Genomic DNA, 23,978 nt, shown 5'->3' with positions numbered 1-23,978 from the left:
TTAAACTCTTTACGCTGAAGTTCAAATTTTGTTCGAATCACAAACCCCTGAATCACAAAGGCCGTTTAATTAGAATAGATAGCTCTTTAGAAAGTACTAAAAAAAAGTTTAGCGTAAAGAGCGAGGTATTGAATAGGGGGCAAACCCCCTCCTATACGAAATAATTTCTGTTCGTTTTAAGTTTTAATGTTGCTCCTTACTTTTATTTGAAAAAACTTGTTTTTTTTTATTTAGTGTCTGATCGTTTTTTAAATAATGCTGGGAAATCCGGCACCCCTTCATAGAAATGTCCCTTCCCCCATGACAAAATTCTCCATGGAAATATCCTAACCCCCTCCTCCGAACCCCCCCCCCCCACACGAAAAACCGCTCATGAAAACGTCTATATGCTTCCCAATAACCAATACTATATGTTAACAATGGGCAAATTTCATAACTTGCAGCCCTTCCCCCGGGAACTGTGGGGGATGAAGTCATCCTCAAAGATATATTTATTAGATCTTCGAATATGGTGAACAAAATGGCTATCTCAAAATTTTGATCAGGTAACATCAGAAAAAAATGCGCGTTGGAGGGGGCCTAGTTGCCCTCCAATGTTTTTGGTCACTTAAAAAGGGCACTAGAACTTCTAAATTACTTTCAAATGAGCCCTCCCACGATATTCTAGGACCACTGGGTCGATACAATCACCCCAGGGAAAAAAGCACGCATCAGTGATCTTTCTTCTGGCAAAAAAATACAAAATTCCACATTTTTGTAGTTAGGACCGTGAAATCTCTACAGTAGGGTTTTCTGATACTCTGAATCCGATGGTGTGATTTTCATTAAGATTCTATCATTTTTAGGGGGTGTTTCTCCTTTTTTTCAAAAATAAGGCACATTTTTCAGGCTCGTAACTTTTGATGGGTAAGACTAAACTTGATGAAACTTATATATTTGAAATCAGCACAAAGATCTGATTCTTTTGATGTATCTACATAATTCTGTTTTTTAGAGTTTCGGTTACTATTGAGCTGGGTCGCTCCTTACTTACAGTTCGTTACCACGACCTGTTTGATGATGCTAACTTTAGTTAACAGAAGAGAAAAGGGATAACTTCTTTTTCAGGAATGATTCCTTCCTTGTCCAACCAAGCTAAGGAATGATAAGAACTTGCTACTCAATTCCTTAACTTCGTTGGACAGGAATCCCTCCTTAATAAAACAAGAAAAGTTTCCATATTGCTTTTGAGTCAACTAATATTAGAATCATTCCTTAATAAGACGTAGGGAACTTTTTCGTTATACGTATGCCACTATTTAAAATGTGTTTTTCTTTCGTTTACGTGTATTAAATAGAGCAAAAGAGTGACGCATGGCAAAATGTATGGGAAATATACAATTTGAGTTAAGTATTTGCACGAAGCGCTTTCAGGAATGATAAAAGTAAGTTTTCTAGGATTTTTAGGATTACTTAAAATCATTCCTAAAAGTGCTTCACTTTACTCCCAACCACTCCAATATGCAAATATATAACCCAAATTATACATTTCTCATGCATTTTGCCATACATCATTCTTTTGTTTGAACTTAGTACCCATAAATAATAATACAAACAGACCCCGACGAGAAACGAACAAATACTGACCCGTAAATAGGGGTATGGGCAGGGCTATATTCAGGATTTTGTCCGGAGGGGGAGGATACAAAGAAAAATTTTAAAAACGCATCAAAAATGATTTTTTTTTTCGGTTTTATTACGTTTTTAAGAGTCGGACAAATATTTCGAGAGGGTTCAAACCCTCTAGCTCCTCCCCTGAATATGGCCTTGAGTAACGATATAACGGAAAAGATCCAACATGGCCAACAAAAGAGCAACATGGCCAAGGAATTTTTTTCGAGACTTAAATCTACAGTGCGTGTAGACAGGGATAGGGGGACCTGAACGAAGACAAAACTATTAAAAACACCTGACTTCATTGATTTATGACACCAAAATTGGCCCCTATTCACACAAAAACATCTTCCGTTCGCGCCTGCTTGACAAGTTTAACATTTACTTGATGAAATCAACAATATATTGTTTCTTCGGCCCAAAAACACCAAAACACTATTCCAAAGATTCAGTGGCGTCAACTGGAGACGGAGGGGGCTGTATGTACCCCCTAGATTAGTTTGCCCCCCCCCCCTAGATTTTGAAAGTTTTTTTAAATACCTTCATTGAAAATTACTCTTTGTGGTATTTTCACTGGACAACGACAAATCCACCCCATAGATTATGAAAAAGGCAGTTTTCCCCATCCCTCTAACTTTTTGTGAATTGACGCTACCAGATTGAACAAAAATAACCCTTCTCGGTACTGGTGCATTATACCTAACACAACGCTATAGACTGTCCAAGGAATGAGACATGGAGACCCGTCAAACGGGTATTTGCTATGTTTCTCATTGGTACCTAGGTTAGGTTACGTATTTAATATATGCTATGCTTTACCCCCCCCCCCCACCCCCTAATGTGCAAATATATAGCCCAAAATTGTTTCTCAACTATTGTATACTCATCCTATTTTATTTCATTGGCATTAACCAAACTTGACTTCTTTCCTGTGTTAGGTATAATGCACCAGTACCCTCCATCTTCCATTGGAATAATGTAAAATTGCGACTCTTAAGTAGTTTTTCGTATTTTTACTGTAATTTCCCATCAGGGGCAGATCCAGGATTTTTTTTCGGGGGGGGGGTCGCAAAAAAGGTTGATCCGATAAAAAAAATTAGGGGGGTAGCAAAATAGGTTGATCCGATAAAAAAAATTAGGGGGGGGGGGTCGCAAAATAGGTTGATCCGATAAACTTGCGTTAGGAGCAAGTTTAATTAATATCAACTTGGGTTAATTAAGTAAGTTACACTACTTTAGACTACGCGAGGGGGGCCCGCCCGCCCTGGATCCGCCACTGGTTCCCGTTCCTTTGCTATGTTTTCAATTAAACTTAAAATACGGCTCATCCGAACCATTGTTTTCCATATTAATTCAAATAAATCCACACCTTTGTTTGGTATTTCAGATTTTGCCTGCACTCCATAATGGTTTGCCCCTCCGAGACAACTTTCAATATTTGCACCTGTCTGCAACTAATTGACCAACTAGCCGAAGGCATCGTATGAAAACCAAAAAACCTCAAACCGATCAAGTTTGTGTGGGGTTTAAAACTGGTTTGGCTGATAAACCTGTCTAAAATGAATACAAAATTTGCAGTTAGCAACAGTTTCCACATTTCCTCATGGGCTTAAAAGCAGACAGGAAATCATCTCTATGCACAAGGGGAAGGCTATGCCAGGGAGCCAACAGCTGACAGCAATGTTTTTTTTAACAGTTATTTAGAAGAACAGTTCAAAGATACAAACAAAGATGTGATAAGTGAATTAATTATAAGCCCCAAGACTAAGAATAACAATATCACCAGAACTAACCAGGGGCGTTCCTAGTACTGGTGGCATCCGAGGCAAAACTAACCCCCCCCCCCCCAAAAAAAAGAGAAAAATATGCAAACAATCAAATGACTAGCGTAATCGCCTTTTGAAAAATCTTTGTCACAAGCGCCCCCAGTCACAGGACGAATGGGGCACCTTTCCCCTCCACTTTGAATGGCCCTGAACTAACACAGATAATGCATTAATGGTTGTTCAACATCAACATGATCAATATACACTTGACATAATTGATGCTTAATGATTTCCTATATCTTCTTAACCTACAAAATAATAAAAAAAAAAGTATCACAAGTGTTCCAAAATCAGGTGCAAAATGAGACATATTCTACAATGTCATTCCGGCTATTACAAATTTCTATTGAGGAAAATGAACGTCAAATGATACTTACACGGTAACAAAAAAAAAACAGAAGTTCGGAAACTATAAACCTTAATATCGTTTTAAACTGCAAACATAATAAAAATGAACTATAATTAAAGAAACAACTGCGGTTGTTGTTGTTGTTGGAATAAGCCGGACAAACCAACCGTCCAACATTAAAACAAAAGGTATTTGTTAATTATACGGAATGCACTTAAGTATTTCGCTCTGTAGGATCTGACAAAAACCGGTTTGCCACTCTGAAATCGGTTATGATTTGCTCCTTTTGAGTGAGAAAAACTACGATGTCATATATACATATATATACATGCTTGTTTAGGTTAGGATAAGTATTTAATATACTGCGTTCTGCGCGGCCTGCTTTCCCCAATTCTTTGCCGTGGTGTCCATAATTTTGTCTCTAAAGCATTATAATTTTCATAATATTTTGATATATTCCATTAGGATTAGCCTAACTTCACTTCTTGATAATTAACAAGTACCAAGCAAAAGTCCACCATCCTTCCGCCCCACCCATTGCTAACTTTTTGCCGAGTGGTCGCTCCGTCTCAGAAATCATGTACATCATGTGGCGCGTGGAAAGCGTGACGGAACTTTGCCAGGCGATTTGGACTACATCAAACGTGGCAGAGCTGTGCGGCACATGTGGCTTCGTAATTTGAGGGTGTTTGCAATGGGTGCAAGAGCTGTGCGTAGACCCCGAAGCCGCGCCGAAAAGTCAGCGGCGCGCCGCCAAAAAAAGACGGCGGCGTACCGCCGAGCTTACATCAGCGCGCTGACGCCGCCGCTGATTCTAGCAGCGGCGGCGTCACTAATACGCCGCCGTTGTTTTTTTTTCTCTGGCTTTTGGTTATCGATATCGACCTTCTGGCTTAAACCTTCATCCCGGCTCATCTGTTTCTTAAATATAAATAATTGGGCTCGACATGTATATCGTTTTGTAGGAAGAAGAAAAATAAATTTTTCTTGACACAAAAATTCTACCTTCCACTTTAAATTTCTGTTAATTTTTCTTTTTTTTCGGATGAAAAGAGGTAGATAAAAGAGCATTAGGCAATTCAGGATGTTATAATAGGCAGCGCAATCGCGCTGCCTGAGTAAAGAACAATGTTGGCACTATGTATCATTATTTTTTTTTCATACCAGGGCAATTCGTATCGAAGGAGTTGTCGTAGAAACTTCGAAAAGGGTTCATTCGATTGGAAATTGGAATAGCTATTGCCCTTTTGAATAGTCCAAAGTGATTGGAAGGCAGCTAATACCCCTTCCATGCCCACCATTTCCCCAAACACATCCAATCAAAATTTTAAGATAGCCATTTTGTTCAGAGTAACTGATTTCCAAAGAGAAAATATTTTTTTTTGAGGAGGTTACTCCCCCACAACCCTTAGGGCAAGAGTTTTGTAGTTATGCCCTGGGGGTACATAAGAACGATGTTGGAACAATGTATTATTTATTGTTTTTTCCTTTCGACCAGGGCACTTCATATCGAAGAAGTTGTCGTAGAAACTTCGAAAAGGGCTCATTTAATTAGAGATTGGAGTGGCTTGTGCTCTTTTTAATAGTCGAAAATGATTGGAAGGCAACTAACACCTCTTCCACGCCCACCACTTCCCGAAACACATCAAATCAAAAATTTGAGATAGCCGTTTTGCTTAACGTAGTTGAAAGTTCTGGAAATTGGTGTTAGAGGATGACAACCACCCTCACAGCCCTTAGGGTAAGGGTTGTAATTTATGCCCTGGGGGCATATACGGTGTTTATAGAACGCGTTGCCATAGAAACTCAAAAAGGGATCATTCGATTGGAAATTGAATAGCCTAGTGCCCTTTTTAATAATCGAAAGTGATTGGAAGGCTCGACACTTTTATAGTAGAGATCGATGTGGGTATAATGTATCATTTTCTTGTTGTTGTTGTTGTTTAGACCAGGGCACTTCGTATCGAAGGAGTTGTCGCAGGAACTTCGAAAAGGGCTCCTTCGATTGAAAATAGAAAGGGCTGATGTCCTTTTTAATAGTCAAAAGTTGTTGGAGGGAAACTAATCCCCCTCCCACGCCCACCCTCCCATTTTCCTTTATGTTTAAAAAGCAAATGTTTCCTTTATATTAAATCAAAATGTACTCTGTTAATTCTAATTACCAATAAGGCATCTCAGCAGTATCCCGAGAACCACTGAGGGTATTATGTTCAAACTTTTGGGGTTTCTTCAGCTCTTAAAATTTAACCAAATCAAAATAGCATAAGTGTATCCAAGCTATCAAAGAAAGTAAACAATTTTTTTTGGCGAATGTTATCAAGTTTTCTATTTCAGGTCAACTAGAGGAGGTATGAAACTAAATTAAACACTACTATTTGTGCCCAGATTTTTAAAAGGGTCTATGTTTTTAAATGTTGCTGAAAAATTTTTTCCAGCATACAAATAGCAGGCCGAACTATAAATTCTTAAAAAAACAGAAAGTTTTCAAGTATTATTTCCGTTTTCCCTGAAAAAACTATATCAATATAAAACGAACCGAAATTAATTTAAAAACTGCTTCCTCAAAGTAAGTTTTTTAAAGAAAAGTAAAGAACCCCAATAAACGAAAAAGGAGCAAAATTAAAATCAAATAATCTACCAACCGTGAAACTACCACAAATCAGCAGCGATACATCAATGAAACCCAAAACGAACAGAAATTACAATAAAAAACCGCGTCAAACTAAAAAAGAGTTGAAATTAACATAAGTTGGGCTCAAAACCCCTATGCCTTCCCAAGGCCAGAACATAATTTGCACTTTGCATTTACACAACAAAACATAACATAAACACAACAAGTAAGTAAGTCAAGTAAGTCATATTGTTCCTGTATGTTTTTAGCCAACCATTTAAAAATCCTTACTAAAATCGAGGTTGAACGTGCTTGGTGAAGTGGAATTTTAATATTATTTTTAATCAGAAAAATCGGCGCACCGTGGGTCTAAAATCGGCGGCGCGCCGCCAAAAATTTTCGGCCCGCCGCCGCCGATACTAAGTCACACATTCGCCACCGTCATGTCGGCGTGGCGCGGCTTCGGGGACTAGCTGTGCGACATGTTTGCAAAATAACATGAAAAGAATGTCGATACCTATTATTTGAGGGACAAAGTGAGCTTCAACAGCCTCCCCCTGCCCGTCCGATCACCATTTTTTAGTTGCAAGTGGGTATATATGTTGTAACTTATTTGGCCCGTAATAATGCAAACGTTTTTAATCTTTATGACTGGTGGACCCAAAGTGGATCGATGACCCCTCTTCTGCTCCTAACACAAAAAAATGTTAAAAGGAATTGTGGTTTGATGTCACCAAAGTTGTGGCAAATTAAGAAAGAAGCGTGTTCACAATTCTCGAATCAATATAGCAGGATCAAAATTTTGAGATTTCCTTTATAATTTCTTAAATTTTAATCATAATATACTTATAAGTGCTGCTAAATTAAATTTTAAAAATAATAATGACATCTAAAGTATTTGCAAAAAATGGCAAGTAAAAGCCGGGCTGTATCAGACTGAGCTCAAAAAGTTAAAAAAACAACAAAATCTTCAGATATTTTTTAGAAATTGTCCAAAGCAAAGATTTTTATAATGTGGAAGAAAGAGGAAGGTTTTTCACCACTGTGTCGGCTTAAGCCGACTTAACACTGCGACAAATTTATAAAAGCAGTAATTTATCCCCAAGGTGTATCAACAAACACACTTCAGTAAAGGGGAGATTTGAAGGATTTTCCTATTCATAATAAAAGAAATAGCGCAAAAGAGTGTCAACTTCATATCTATACCCCTCCATCGGGAAATCCTCCAATACCAGCCACGAGATTAAATGTGAATACACTTACACTTTAAATATTGATACAAAAAATTATTGGCATCGTTGGCCAGCATAAGACCATTGTTTCACATAAAACTAAACGACCTTAAGTAATTTTTGTCCAGTAATTTCTAAGTTGATTCGGAACTCTTCCATTCCCCATAGTTTTGTCAAAAAAATCATTTTTTTTAGTTTTTCTTTTCAATTTGGAGGTTTTTGACGAATGGAAAATAAATTTCCTGTTTTTTTAAATGTAGTTTTGGGAATTCTAACTAAAAAAACATAAATATATCAAATTTTTCTAAGAGCCACAGTTACTGAGCAATTTTTCCAAATAAATCGCATTACATAGCCATTCTAAACAAAAGAGAAAATAAATAGCATTAAAACAAAAAGATCTAAACAATACAAAATATATATTGAATATAACTTCAAAAGATTATTTTTAAAAACCTAGGTGATCAAAGAATTGGAATAACTTTTGTCTTAAGGAGCCCTGGAAAGGCAATGGGAGACCACGGAATCCAATGGGATGGAAAAAGCCTCCTGGACTTAGATTATGCTGATGATTTATGCATCCTAGATGAAAGTGTGAGCAAAATGAATGAAGTTTTAGAGGTTTTACGAGTTCAGGATGCTACAATAGGCTTGAAAATAATTTTAAGAAGAATAAGTCACTAAGGCTAGGAATAAGTGAAGATGAAAAGGTGATGTAGGGTAATGAAAAGATTGATCTGGTGGACAGCTTCAATTACCTTAGTAGTATTATTAGAAAAGATGGTGGGAGCAGTGAAGATGTTAAGAGTAGAATAGCCAAGGCTCAGGGTGTTTTTTCACAATTAAAAAAAAGTTTGGACGAATAGGAAGATAAATCTGCAAACCAAGATAAGAATATTAGAAGCTACAGTGATGACAGTGGTCAAATATAGCTCTGAAGAATGGACGCTCCGAAAAGCGGATGAAGATTTGCTTAAGGATTGTTCTGGGTACCCGGGTGACTGACCGTATTTCAAACAATAGGCTATACGAACAATGTGGTTGAATACCGCTCTCTAAGGCTATAATGAAGGAAAGGTTGAGGTGGCTAGGGCACGTTGTGCAGATGAAGGATGACAGATTGCCGAAGATTGTTCTTTTCGGTCAACCATCTAGCGCTAAACGAAAAGCAGGTCGTCCTCATCTGGGGTGGGAGGACGTCATAAAGAAAGATTTAAAGGAAACGGGAACTTCGTGGGCGGGTGTAAAAAGGAAGGCTTTGAATAGATTGGGATGGAGGAGGAGCATGCGCAGCTGTTTTGGCCTCAGACGGCTTGGTGCTGCAGTGAGTTGTTAGTAGTCGTAGTAGTCAGCGTAAATAATCAACCACTGGTGATAAGGCCCATACATAGACATTTATTTCAGAAGAGGTCCAACTTTTGTACGTGTTGAGGGGGGGGGGGGGACAGTTGGTCATTATTCGTGCTTTCTCGAAATTATTCAGCAGGAAAAGATAAATTTTGCCGACCATGGATATCAAGACAAAAATTCAAAGATTTGAACAATAGGATAGTATGACCACGCCAAGTTCCACCACTACAAAGACTATTCGTATACCTTACTTTCCGACCAACTTGATTAATTTAAGATCTAACACAGTGTTCTCTTGGAAATTCAATTTTTTTTTTTTTTTTTTTTTTTTTACTGTCCATTACCTTTTTTCTTCATGACAGCTGAAATTATAAATTGTTTTTAAATTTTTAAATTGAAAATAATGACAAACTAATGAATGTTAATTTCAAATGATTTGTGACGTCATCACCAAAAAACTATCTCCAAATGAATTAATGTCCAAAAAACGAATCTTTACATTAAAGTGAAACTTTAAAAAGGTAAGATTGTACTGTGAAAGCCCGTAAAAAATTTCCTCTAGGCTACAGCTTTTCTCTATTCTTCAATTAGTTTATTAAAGTTTTTTAATTCTTTAATATGGCGCAGTAACGAATTATTTTCATGAAACGAAGGTTTTTAAGCTTATCTCAAGATTGTTTTCAAGTATGCTCGTTTCTTATCTTGATTTCTTTAAATGTTTCAAGAGAAAACAGCTTATGGGTAAGGTGCTCGTTACGCCTCTTTGTCTGCTCGATAAAGAAAAACTGAAAAAGAAAAACTGTTAGTCCAATAGAATTGTCCTTTAGAACGTCAAAATGTTGAGTTTGATACAAAAGGATGGTGAAACTCTAAACTGTTAGACCAAAGAAGTCTTAGACATTTGCTGTCTTGAAGCATGAGCAGCTTAATTGAGAAAAAGCAACAGAGCGTGAAATTATTTCCTTTTTTGAAAGATTGAACCTTTTATTTTGTCATGCTTTGTGGTACAGCCCAGAAGCATACCCAAGTCAAGACATAATACACCATCCCAAAAAGGCGGGATGGAAGGGTACGTCCCCCGGAGGCAAACCCCGGAGGTTTGTTTAATTAAGTGTTTATTTTATTGTATTCACTGCTTTTTAAAAATTCAAACCCATTTTTCTTGCTTAATTTTTACTAATTACCCTCACCATCCAAGAAAAAATAAGTGATTGATAATGTGGTTTTTGAAACATTATCAGAAGTGAGCCATATTTTGAAAAAGGTCATGATATTTAACCTTCCCTAAAAGGCCCGTAGCCCTCTTCACTACAGCAAATCCTAGCCGTGCAAATTGACCTCCCAGAAGTAACATTTTACAACGCGCGCAAAAATGCGTAAGAATCCCGATATTTGGGAATAAATGGGCTGATCGCGATGCTTAGGTCAATTATATCTCCTTCTCTTATTTCAAACCAAAAAATCTCGCCGTTTTCAAATTCCCCATCTTAACTTCTTGCATCGAAATTGATTCTTGTGTCAGATCCAAATTGAAAATTTTCAGCATGCGAACGTATAAGATAAGAAATGAGTTATATTAGGGCCGTTTTTCTCCTCGTCCAACCGATAAAGTCTTACATCTGTTGATAGGTGTCACCTGACAGCGTCTCCTTTGAACAAACGTTATATGTCTGTGGTCGTTTTGTGATCTCGGCTTACCGAATTCTGCGCAAATCATCAATCTGAGAAAGCTGACGAGCGTATCATCCAAGTCCTCTTATCATTGTTCTATACGGAAGAAAAATGGCGTTCTTCACACTTGTTGCTAACATAAGTGAGCTGTAAGATCTTAGAACAAAGATGAGTTAAAAAACGATAATCTTTGCAGAAAGATGTAAGATCTTAGTGCTAAAAAACGGGCCTATTATTTTACAGCTAGACCTTATCTTTCAGGGTATACATATGTACACAGAGATTTGGAAAATACACCCTCAAGGGCTGTCTTACTGCTTTATGGGCAAACATACAAGAATGGATATATTCGGGTCTCTGTCTCCTTATGCGAACCATAAGACATCATCCTGGTTCCCCTGAGAAGTCCAGATTGTGTTGTCCAAAAAGATCTTACTCTTAGGGTTAGTGTGTCAAAGAAAACTTACGGTGGAAGGAGGTCAAAAACAATAAAAAGCGGTTTTATTATTATGTAATTTTTTTCTTTTTAGAGGGGAAGTTACTTTGAATGAATTTTGGGATAGGGTCATCTTCCTTCCCAATTATCCCTGTTTATATGTGCGGTAGTTGGTAGGTTTAGGATAATCGGAATTTTTTTGGGGGATGTGACGAAGCAAATATGAGGTTATCTCAAAACTGCAAGTCTATATCTTCTCACACATTTTAGCAAATTTCCAAAAATAGTTTGAACCTTTCTTAATGCAAAGAGACGGCCCAACATTCTCTTGTACGGATTGAGGATATTCTATAGGGAACAAGAAATAAAAGCTTACTTTGATGTCATTGACATTGGTTCCATAACGCCCAATAAGAACTCCGCATAGTTTCTGAGGAAGTAGGAATTCATAGACAACAATCCTTTCTGTGGTGATTAAGTGGCTTGGATAAGGGGAAACCGCTACTAGATCAGATGCATCTCCATTGGACACGTGAGTATCACTGCCTCCTTTACCACTGTCATTTCCATCAGCTGATGACTAGAAAAGAAGAACAACTAAGTTAGAGCAACAGAAAATAGCTAAGCAGAGCAGACGAAAAAATAAGACCATTAATAAGCCTTCTAAGTTTCTCCACTTAACCCTTAGAAATGTCGAGAATAATCTTGAAGTACCTAATTATCTCTATCAGCTGACAAAAGACAAACAATTTAAAATGTTGACTTACTGAAATGTTTCCACAACTTAAATAGAAGCAGCCAAGTAGGAACAAATACAGTCACAATAACCCAAGAAAGTGTGAGAAACAGACTATGATCACAAAAGAATTACAAACACGAGACATAAAATTAAGTTGGACAGATCAGAACACAACTTAAAGAAATAAAAAAAAAGTAAAATATCTGGGAAAATAACCTAAGTCAGTGAAAATCGGAAAAACAGAATTTATTGCGAGCATGTCGCATGTATAGCTGTTCACAGATCTGCACTCTCATTTTTATTTTTCGATTTCATTTTTTTTTTAGAAAAAATAAGAGGTAAGAAATCAATATAAATAAGAAAAATAAAAACATTAATGAAGTATCTACGTTTCTCCACTTCCCCCTCAGTAACTGTTGACGATATTTTGAAGTTTCTAATAACAATTCTCTTTTTTTATGCACATCCCTAGCTTGTACCAGTTGTTGTCGTGATATCAGCTGATAAAGACTAAATTTAAAATGATGTAACCTTGCTGATATTTTCCCCTAAATTAAAGCATATCTTCCCTACAAATTTGCGACAACCCCAAAGCTGTAACTTGCACCCCAAGGATGAGATATTTATGTCACTGAATTCACTAGACTCAGTTCTAGCCATTCTAATGTTGTTATTTAAACTTATTTGTATTAACGATCCATGTGCTTTTTCTTATATTTAAAGGTTCTTTATACGATTTTCTCTACGCAAAGAACTAGTCAAAATTCGTTATCTTCGAATTTAAAAAAAAAATAAGTCGGAAGAGTATAGAAGAGGCTATTAAACACGGTAGTCACAAACCTGAAAATTAGCCTGTCTTTTGCCAAAACACTTAATCCAAATTTAGTTCAAAATTCAAGGATAAAAGACAGGACAAACCATGTCTGGTCTTCATAACGTTCTAATGCAGTTTTTTAAATTCTCTGTATTAACGATCTTGGTCCATTTTTTACATTAAGGTTATTTATATTATTTTTTTCTACTCAGAGAACTGGTCAAACTTCTATATTTTCGAACAATCAAAATCGACAGAGTAGAGAAAAAGACTATATTCAACATGGTAGTCACAACCCTGAAAATTTACTCGTCTTTTAGCAAAATATTCGATTCAAAATCCAAGGATGAAATACAAGACAAACGAGGTCTGGTCTTAATAACATTTGGTTTTATTATACTTCCAATTTTAACACAGAATAATAAGTAGAACCTGAGCACTTGATGATTAATCACTCTTCTTTATTACTATCAGCAAGGTATCAGCTTAATCTTAATCATCAGGTAGGGGCGTTGGAGACATAGACATATAATGAGTGTTTATTACATGATCCTAGCCAAGAATAATCAATTCATATTACATTTCAGATACAAAAACTCTTGTTTGAAACCTTTACCCCCGACAAGTTGGTCCACTCCAAATCTGTTAGCAAGATCATTATTATGAGTCGGTCAGAGGTCACTTAGAACAAGTTCATTAAACAAAGTAGAGAGAATTCAAAAAGGTTCATTGCTGATTTGGTGTTCCCTTATATACTCCAAATGGAGAATAATCTTAGGTCAACTATGGAATAGCCAGCAGGGACAGGGACCCGTCAGTTAAATAAATTCCAATGGAACATCTTTGGATGCTGGGTGAGGCGTTCGTGTTTGGTCCCATAGAAAGTGCAACTAAGCACACTAGGCTATAGAAGAGATTAATCAAATATTACTCTAACAAGTTTTTGGTACTTACATGTTATAGCGACCACACTTTATTCTTTATCTGTAATAAAAACCGTTTTCCGTGTCCACTCGGAGATAATCAGCTTAGCCTGAGCGAGAAACACTACTTTTCAGGTATATTTTAACTAAACATTTAATATATACAGGTGGCTAGGTTAGGTGTTTAATATAACGCGTTCTCGGGGGCCTGATTTCCCAAATGCCCTGTTGTAGTTTCCATAATTTTGTTACTAAAGTATTATATTCCCATCATATTTTTGTATATTTCATTAAGAGTAACCTAACTTCACTTCTTTGGTGTGGTCGCTATAACACGTAAGTACCGAATTTTTTAGTGGTCATTTTGGCAAAAACATTTTTGAATTGTTGGCATTAATATTTATTTGGAAAATATTGCGTGATATGAGCTCTGTAGCAGTAGCTACTGCTTAGTAAAGAGCGAGCCTCGGTCCATAGTAACCGAAAAATAAAAAAGCATTTTCTAAGAAACCATGATACGAAAAAATTGAAAACTGATTCGAAGGGAGGTTATTATTTAGGTTCAACTTAAATAATAAGTTCCACACAGGACGGTCCATAAATATACTTGGAATTCTCCCAATGGCAGTATCAGGAGCCAAATAGACCACATACTTATTAGTAAACGGAGGAGACGATGCCTGCAAGACGTCAGAATGTACCGCGATGCAGACTGCTTTTCAGACCATGAACAGGTGATAGCTATGTACAAACTGAAGCCGAGGGTTGCGACAAAAACCGGCAATAAAAAGTTTGATGTCGAAAAGCTTCATAACAAGGCCCTGCAGAGAAAATGTGATTTTCACTGGAAAATAGATTTGCTGACTTGGAGCTTGAAGATTGGAATCCACAGAGCATTGATGGACTTCGGGACTCAGCGCATTAAAGACGTTGCCGCCAAAATGGTTGGATACAAGAAGCATAGGCAAGAAGAATGGATTAGTGATGCCATTTGGCAGCTTATAAACAAAGGGGGGGGGGGGCAAGAGAGAACTTAGCTACAGAAGCCAAACGAGGTACAGGTTGTGGAGACAGCAGAACTGTGTAAATATTAACCAAAAAGATATACGTCGCCCGAACAGAAGTCTGTAAATTTGACAAAATCGTAATGGTCAGCTTCTAACCAGTCGAGAAGAAGTGACAGAACGGTGGAGGCAATACTTCGCTGGTGTTCTCAACCAACTTATCCCCCAAAATCTTTTTGATACTGCAGATACGCCACTCTTGAATCTTAATATTTAATTCTGCTCAAATGTTTTGTGATGAAGCTGAAATTGCTCTGACATCTAAAGAACGGGAAAGCAGTTTGCCACGACGGAGTATCACCTGAACCTCTTAAACATGGCAGAAAGCACATCATAAAACCAATTTTTATACTATTGACAAAGATAAGGAAAAATGGGGCTGTTTCAGCTGACTGGGAAAAGGGCGTGATTGTCAAAGTTTCCAGGGAAGGAAAGAAATCAGTATGCGATAACTGGAGAGGAATAACACTCCAGACGATTACAAATAAGGTTCTCTGCCAAATTTTATTAAATAGAATTCAAGGACAAGTAGTTTCTATACTAAGAGACGAACCACATGGTTTTCGACCCAAATCGATCGTGTTGCGGCTGTATCTTCATCCTTTGGATGCTGCTTGAAGAATCAAATAAATCGCTGGTACCGATCACCTTGTTTTCCATAATCATAGAATTCGGTTGGAGATCTTGCAACTTATGTGGCACGGTACAGTTAAACCCTCAAACACAACTTATGACTGCAACTTCGTCGATGAAATAGCTTCACAGAAGAAGTTACTCATTTCACAGAAGATGTGCAACAGAACATTCAGCAGCTACCTTCAAAAGGTTCCCAAACAGACCTGCACATCAATGTGAGCGAGACCAAGGCAATGTCAAACGGCGTGATCACTTCAGTAGCTGCAGTTCTTAAACTTCGGGAAACAAAAATTGAAGAATTTAGCAGTTCTTCAACAGTTCCTGTTCAACAGTAACGTAACCTTCGTATTAACATACGGATGCGAATACTGGAGCTTGTCTAGAGCTGTAGAGAAATAGTTACTTGGATTTGAAAACAATTGCATGCTAAGAATACTTGCAATATGTTGGGCTGATACGAGTACCTAACACCCGGATTAGATTTCCTACCAAGCAACCTCAAATAACAGACAAAGGCCGACTTAAAAGGTGGCGTTACAGGGGGGTCACATGACTCGAATGAGACAAGGACGACTACCATATAAAGTTTGGTCCTGGCTTCCTCCGGGTCTCCGGAAGAGGGGTTGACAACGGATAACTAGTGGCCGTTCCCTTAAAGATGAGGCAAGAGATATAAAATCTTCCCTTAAAGAGCTGTGGTCTCTAGCTCAGGATCATCCGAGGTGGAGGTCAACTATTACTATCCTATACGCCACTAGGCGTCGGAGGATCTAATTCTAAGTAAGTAAAGGGACGATCATGATAGCAAAGTGGATCAGGAAAATCAAAGTGTAATTGAACACGCAATGCCTGCTGAACCCTTTGAACGCAGCTCAGAAATATTGGCAATTGTTAAGTTTTAAAATATCAGATACGACCTTTAGGCATAACAGAGACGATGAGGCTAAGAGTGTTTTTGATTACGATATTAAACTTCCTTAATGGTTTGTTTACCCATTTTCAGCTCATTAATTTCTAAAGTTTATCACTTGACAGTGATAAACTTTATCACTGTCACAAGCATCTCACTTTTATAGTGCTGTCCCACTACGTTGTAGAACAGTCCACATTAGAATATCTTAAGGCTCTATTCTTCGATATATAATCTTGCGGAGCGAATTCTGTCCGAAACATAGGTAGTACAAGTAGACTCGAGTTTTACATGGAATTCTACATTATGTAAGCTTGTGTCACGTACTGGAAAAGTCAACATAGCATAAAAAAATGAATTCCTGAATGAAAAATTAATGAATTTCGAAAATAATTTCATAAACTTTTCCTAGAAAGCTTTTCATACTCATTAGGATTTGAATCTTCTTCTCCATACCACATTTTTTTTTTATTATTATTATTTCAAATTGTTTGCTATGATGATTGCGATAGTCTTAGACGAAGATTATGATAGTTTTATGGAATTTTTAAGTGAGCTTAGCGTGAAAGGTTATATCTGAGGAACGTAGCCACTTAGCATAGAGAATTGTAGCATAGAAATGTAGTGTAACAACCCCATAATACTACTGGCGCGACTGCAAAGGTTACCACACTAGACATTAGTACTAGTGAGCGTCACTAAATTCAGGTCTCAGCATAAGATTATAAATTTATACGGTGATATGGTACTTGGTAGATACCATCTTAGATAGTAAAATTTATTGATGTAAAACACCAGAGAAAGTTTGTTGAAATAGCTGAGCAGTTGATTTAGACTCAAACCAGCTATTAGGCTATTGCAGCTCAAAAAGTACCAAGTTACAAAAACGTAAATTCCAGTTGATTATTTTTCCCACATAAACAATCAAGAAAAAAAAAAACATAATATAAATGACATGTTTTCAAAACTTCGACTTCCAAGTTTGTCCCAGCGAGAGAAGGAAAGAAGGCTTATTGGGGAAATCACAGACTCTTTTGGCGTCTTCAGATACAGGGAAACAGTTTGAATCAGTTGACCTGACCTTTTCAGTTTAGGCACCTAAGGTACACTTTCAAAAGGAGTAGGAAGAATTTCCTAAGGTACAATTTCAAAAGGAGTAGGCACCTAAGGCACCTAAGGTACACTTTCAAAAGGAGTAGGAAGAATTTCCTAAGGTACACTTTCAAAAGGAGTAGGCACCTAAGGCACCTAAGGTACACTTTCAAAAGGAGTAGGAGGAATTTCCTAAGGTACACTTTCAAAAGGAGTAGGCACCTAAGGTACACTTTCAAAAGGAGTAGGAAGAATTTCCTAAGGTACACTTTCAAAAGGAGTAGGCACCTAAGGCACCTAAGGTACACTTTCAAAAGGAGTAGGAAGAATTTCCTAAGGTACACTTTCAAAAGGAGTAGGAACCTAAGGCACCTAAGGTACACTTTCAAAAGGAGTAGGAAGAATTTCCTAAGGTACACTTTCAAAAGGAGTAGGCACCTAAGGTACACTTTCAAAGGGAGTAGGAAGAATTTTTTCTTGAGCATTCTAATAAAAATTGGAAATGAGTAGCCGAAAATACAGCTTTGCGCCTTGAAAACCCCTCCCTACCCCTCAGTGAAAACCTCTTATATCCCATAGGGTTGGATCAGTGCGCATTGGGCTACAAATCTAAATTATAGTAAAACCAAAATTTAGGCAACGTCTTTTGAGTTTTTTCAGCCGTACTGCTGACGTAGAGCAGAGAACTTCACCAGATTATTATTATCTAGATAAGTAATGCTTACATTTATTTGCTGATGAACGTCCGTAACATTCCACCACGATTTCCTTTCGTTAATACGAATAACAATTAACAAGACAGAGCCCCCTACCCCTGGAAAAAAAACTTTTTTCGGTATTGGTTATTGGAAAGACATTCAAGAACTACATTTAGGTTACACCTCAGAAAACCGGTTTCAAAGCTACAAAAACAAATGACGGATGATACAATACATTGGACTTAGACAGAATGCATATTAATTGTATAATTTGGGCTATGTATTTGCACATTGGGGGGGGGCATATTAGGGGGGCGGAGGTTACGTTACGTCAATTTGGGTTAGGTTTCAAAATTTTTTTTTTTAAAGTAGTATTCTATCATCTTTTCTATATTACATTAGGATTGACCTAAATTCACTTCTTGGGTGTGTTTCCAATAACCGACAAGTACCTCTTTTTTTCAAACAAAGCTATTCCGGATAAAAACCCCCCCAGGGCAAAGGTTTTAAGTTACGCCCTGGGGGCATATAAGGTTTTTATAGATAGCGATGTCGCAGAAACTCCAAAAGGGCCTCATTTAATTGGAAATTGAGAGGGATAGTGTCCTTTTTAGTATTCGAAAGTGATTGGAGGGTAACTAAACTAACCCCCTCTCACGCCCACCATTTCCCCAAACATATCCAACCAAAATTTTGAGATAGCCATTTTGTTCAACGTAGTTGCAAGTTCTGCAAATTAGGTCTTTGAGGCCTAAACATTTAAACATTTTTGAAACATTTAATAAAATTCTTTTAAATCTTTCCACTTTTATAACTTTAAAAAATCAAAAATTAATTAAGATTTTAAGGAATAAATATCAGCGTATGTATATTAAACTGACAATGCACATTTTTTTCAGTAATTCATTTCAATTTTTTACAGTAAAGTCCAAATTATATTCTGGCTTTTAGAAAGCATAGGGTTTAAAACCCTACTCAGATTAATTTCTGATCGTTTTGAGTTTGACTTATTCTAATTTCTGTTTGTTTTGGGTTTCATTTATATATTGATACTGATTTGTGGCAGTTGTAAGCTTGGTAGATTATTTGATTCTATTTCTTTTTTTTCATTTTTGGTTTAATGGAGTTCTTTACTTTTTTTGAATAACTTATTTTGTGCAAGTTTTTTTTATTAATATCTAAAAGAGGACACAGCTTTCAAAGCAAGTAAGTTATTAGGAAAATGTAAGATAATGGAGGGCAAATTGATGAAATCCCAATATTCTGGGAGCCACTTTCCGGAGAGCCCTATGCCCTTTCGTACGTCCCTGATTAACTATTAATAAGCCAAATGAAATTAGTTTTATACGGATAAGTGAGCCAGCTATAGAAAAGAATTCAAAATTATTACGGAAATTTGGCATTAGTATCTAATTACTTAAAACAAACTTATGTTCGAAAAGAAATTTTTCAAAGAAAAATAAAAAGCTATATTAAACCAAAGATGAGCAGAAATAAAGCCAAATAATTCCAACCTAAACCATGCAGAAATCACAATCAATGACCAAATGACTCATAACGAACAGAAATTACAATGAATTGTTATATCAAACTTAAACGGACAGAAATTACCACAAATAGGAGTAGTGATAACACCCCCTAAGCCTTCTAAAGGCCAGTCATATGGGCTTGAAAGCCTGAAAATATAAAAATAAATTGCAGCAACCCCCTCAGCGTACACAGTGCTTACAAAAGTTCACAAGTTTATTACTACACATTCACAAACAAATAAACAAATAACCACTTTCGCCCTGGAGAAAACTTATGAGGGTTTGCGATCGCGCGAAAGTCCACGTAACTACTTACCTATTAACTCGACTATGGGAATCTCGGCAAAGGGGAATCTTGTTTGTATAGTTCTTTGTTTTAGAGGGCCCTTGTTGGAATATAAATGATAAATCCGTCAAATGAGTTGATAAATCTCTGAGCAGACCATATAGCTTAGTGTGGTACAAAAAAGCTACAAAATCGATGGAAGGCAAGTGTTAATACATACATGTAATACACGAGAGAAAAGGGTTCTAGGACTGGCCTTCCTGAACTCTCACATGTATCAAAAGCCGCACCTAAAGAGTAAAAACTACCCAATGAGAGACAGCTAGGGATTGGCCACGACTGGTGGAGACAAAATTCCCAAACTACCCGAAAAAAGAGAAGTATTGACATAGCAAAGACTCAAAGCCCATTTCGACACAATGCGCAAGTGAATTTTCTATATAAAAAAAAAACACACTACGGCCCTTTAGAAGGATTACAGTCATTTGTTGATGGTCTTCTAGCTATGCAACTAATGAAAAGGGCTATAACTTCCTGACACCTGATTAAGTTTTGAGGTTTGTTTTTGCTACAAGTTTTTAGGCCTGAAATTGAGAAGCAGCAATTACTGATAGTCAACTATTCGTCAACATCCGAAATATTTATATTCCTATCTTGATTAACTGATGTTATTACCTAAGTTCTTATTAATACCACATAAATAAAAGACAATTACTCTTAGAATCCGAAATCATAACGAAAGCAAGAAATCAAGGTGGAATTAGGTTTAGAATAGGAATCGGAAAAAAAAATCCTGGCATCATCCCATTACTAGTGATTGCATAATACAAACAAATGAAACATTGCGACGCATCTCATCAAGGTGTAAAGCCCATGCAGTACAAATGAATGGGATCGATGGAAGAAGAGTAGCTAATGCAGTGCCACCCAATGCTAATGAGACAGCAGTATTTCTAAATGAAGCGCAGTATGAGGTTAGCAAAGGGAGCTATCCAATAAGACTCCGTCACACTTATTAATGTGCAATTTCAATAAACTACCACCTTAGGTTTAAAAACTGGACACAACTGTAGATGAAGAAGTAATTTACTTATGGTTGGCAGTTAGGGGTGTAAAGTAATTGAGGAGGACGAGCATAGGCCTACTTGCTGCAGGTCGGAGGCACACAACTTCAATCTCTAAAAAGTATTTTGACATAATGGTAATTATTTTTCAATAAAATTATTCCTGTACAGCTTCAACGAGTTATCCACTCAAGTTAAACGTTAAATTTAAAGAAACCATTTTGTCAGCTGAAAGTAAGGAGCAACATTAAAACTTAAAAGGAACAAGTCATCCGTATATAAGGGTGTTACCCCTCTCCCCCTCCTCAATACCTCGCGCTTCACGCTAAAGTTTTTAGTACTTTTAAAAATACTTTATATTCTAATTAAATGGCGAGTTTTCCCTGAAAATCTCCCCCCCCCCCGTTGGGGAGTTGCTCCCACGGAAAATTCTCATACGAACCTCCTTCCCCCGGAAAAAAATCCTACGCATAGTTCCAACCCCGCTGAACAATACCCCGGACAGTTCCAATGAACATCTTCACATGCAAAACTGAGTCGATAAACAGAAAGTAAAATAAATAAAAAGAATTTCGTATAGGTATTCTGCCATATTCCCACAGTTTAAAATTTCCCCTTGGAATTTCACACCTGGAAACTTACCCGTGGACCCCCCCCCCACCCCGACAAATGTCTAAATACTTCCCAGTAACAAAAAATTCACGAAAATAATGGGCAAACTACATAACTTAGTCCTTTCCCCATGGGAGGGAGGGTAATGTTATCTCCAAAGGCATATTTAATGGACCTTTCAACTATGCTGAACGAAAATGGCTATCTTGAAATTTCGATCGGACGACTATGGGAGGAAAGGGGGCATGGGCGGGGGGGTAGCTATCCTAAAATCTTTTTGGTCACTTAAAAAGCGCACTATTTCTATTTGAATCAGCCCACTCTGATATTCTAGGACCATTGGTCCGACACAACGCCCCTGGGGCAAAACAAAACAAAACTAAATAAGTAAACACACATCAGTGATCTTTCTTCTAGCAAAAAAAAAACAAAATTCCATATTTTTGCAGATGGGAACTTGAAATCTCTACATTAGGATTTTACAATACGACGAATCTGATGTGTGATTTTCATTAAGATTTCTTGACTTTTAGAGGGTTTCCCACCTTTTTTTCAAAACTCGTGCAAATTTTCTCAGGCTCATAGCTTTCAATGGGTCGGCTAATACTAAACTTAATGAATCTTATATATTTGGAATCAGCATAATTAGCCGATTCTTTTAATGCGTCTATTGATATCAAAATTCCGTTTTTTACAGATTCGGTTTCTATTGGGCCGAATCCCTCCTTACTTACAGGTCGTTAGCACGAACTCTTTAAAAACGAGCATAACTGTTAATAGAGACATAATTTGCTCCTAGTGCGCAGTTAAATCTAAAAAACGAGCGTAACTATGAAATAAAGACGCTATTTGCTTCTGGTACGCAGTTAAGATAAAATGGAATACGAGACGGGGGCCCTTGTTTTGACCCCCCCCCCCCCGCCAACTCCTCAAAAAATTGTACCTAACCGTAAAAACCGATGTGCCTCGTATTGCTTTGTCCCTAAAACCGGTTTAATGTACAAAGCTCCAGTATAAACTAGCAGACCCAATCAGTAGCCCCTTGCTCTTTTGTTAAAGGAAATGGTAGCTTTGACAAAGCTTTCTCGGAGCCCTATAGCCCATTTGGCATTCAGAGCAAGTCGTATTTTGGAGTATTCAATTACTGTACATGAAGTTTAGAAAAGTTTGTAATAATTCAAGATTTCCTAAGGGACCATGAAGCATTCTTAAATAGATGTAAATATCAAATTGCGAAACAGGTCTTTTAGATGCATGCGGCTAAATAGGGGAAAAAAGGAAACTTGGCGTAAACTTGCAAGAAAAACAATACAACTACGCAATTTCGGGCTTAAAGCAACATCTAAGGCCATATGAGGACGACGCCATATTTAATTATACATGCCGCAAATTTTTCAAAGGAGGTCTGATATGGCGAGAAAATATACGTTTCAGTCAAAATATTAGAATTCTTACATATTATTGTACAACCTACATCTAGTTTGCCAAGGAAGATTCCTCAAATGCTTCTTAGGATCAGGAAGGGGTGCTCACTATCCCCCTCATGGTAGAGGTTTGAAAAAAATGCTGTCCGTAGATAACTGCATATAGGATATCCTTCCTCAAAAATCTCTGAGGAGACCCCTTCCCCCATGTACCGAATTTTCCTTGGCAAAATTTCATAGATCAAGAAAACTTTTTCCTCGTTTTAAAAAGACAAAAAAAAACAAGCGATTCTCCATGGATGTATTTCTGATCCGTCGACTCTTTGACGAGTGGCTCTCCTACTGCTTATTGGTACTAAACAGCATCTCAGTGTCTTCATGTTTCGTTTAACTAGTGAACAAAGATCTAGTTCTATTTACTTCCGTAGCTAACGTGATTAAAGGTGAAAAAAGACAAATAAAGAAAAACGACTCAAAGAGTATATAACATACTTGTCCATAGAAGTTGACCCCATCCCCGACATTCATCTGAAATACTTCCTCATGTGATGTTTAAAAGTTAGCTAAAAGTGCACTCTTCATGTTTTAATACCCCCACCACAAGAAAATCCTCTTAACTCTACAGATCTTTTCACGGGTAGACAAGTCAGATTTCTCTTGGACGCGAAACTTGGCTTCAACGTTGGAACACTAATTTTGAAGAAACTAATTTTAAATTAATTTATTCCAATACATACATGAAAATCGGTAGTTAGTAGTGTAATGTTATTATTAGATGTTTTTAGGAATTAAAAATAGGTTTCGAAGTCTCAAGTTGGTTTCAAAGGCATTTTGAGAAAGTTTCTGCCAAAATACGTGTTCCAGGGTAATTGGACCGCTGATGGCAGATCAAATGAGAGGAGCTGTTTGTACGCGCCGATATAAATATATATATATATATATATATATATATATATATATATATATATATATATATATATATATATATACGCTACGAAAACTTTACGAAAAAGAAAGTTTTTTTTAAAGAAAAGTAAAGGCCATATTAAACTTAAGATC

At 37.0% G+C, this 23,978-nt stretch overlaps 1 protein-coding gene across 2 annotated transcripts in view; it reads right to left on the bottom strand.

The window, feature by feature from the left end:
* Positions 1 to 23,978, bottom strand: part of spoon (A-kinase anchor protein spoonbill) — a 141,620-nt gene that overhangs the window by 60,239 nt on the left and 57,403 nt on the right. For both annotated transcript variants that reach the window (XM_089103546.1, XM_089103545.1), the window contains one exon: positions 11,505 to 11,708. In XM_089103546.1, coding sequence (XP_088959672.1) covers positions 11,505 to 11,708 — 204 coding nt within the window. The remainder of the gene's footprint in view (positions 1 to 11,504; positions 11,709 to 23,978) is intronic.

Source organism: Artemia sp. Qi Xiang Cuo, chromosome 17, assembly GCF_049724085.1.
Source record: "Artemia sp. Qi Xiang Cuo chromosome 17, ASM4972408v1, whole genome shotgun sequence".
Lineage (NCBI taxonomy): Eukaryota > Metazoa > Arthropoda > Branchiopoda > Anostraca > Artemiidae > Artemia > Artemia sp. Qi Xiang Cuo.
Note: the sequence above shows the minus strand (reverse complement) of the source record. Positions and strands in the feature narration are given on the sequence as shown.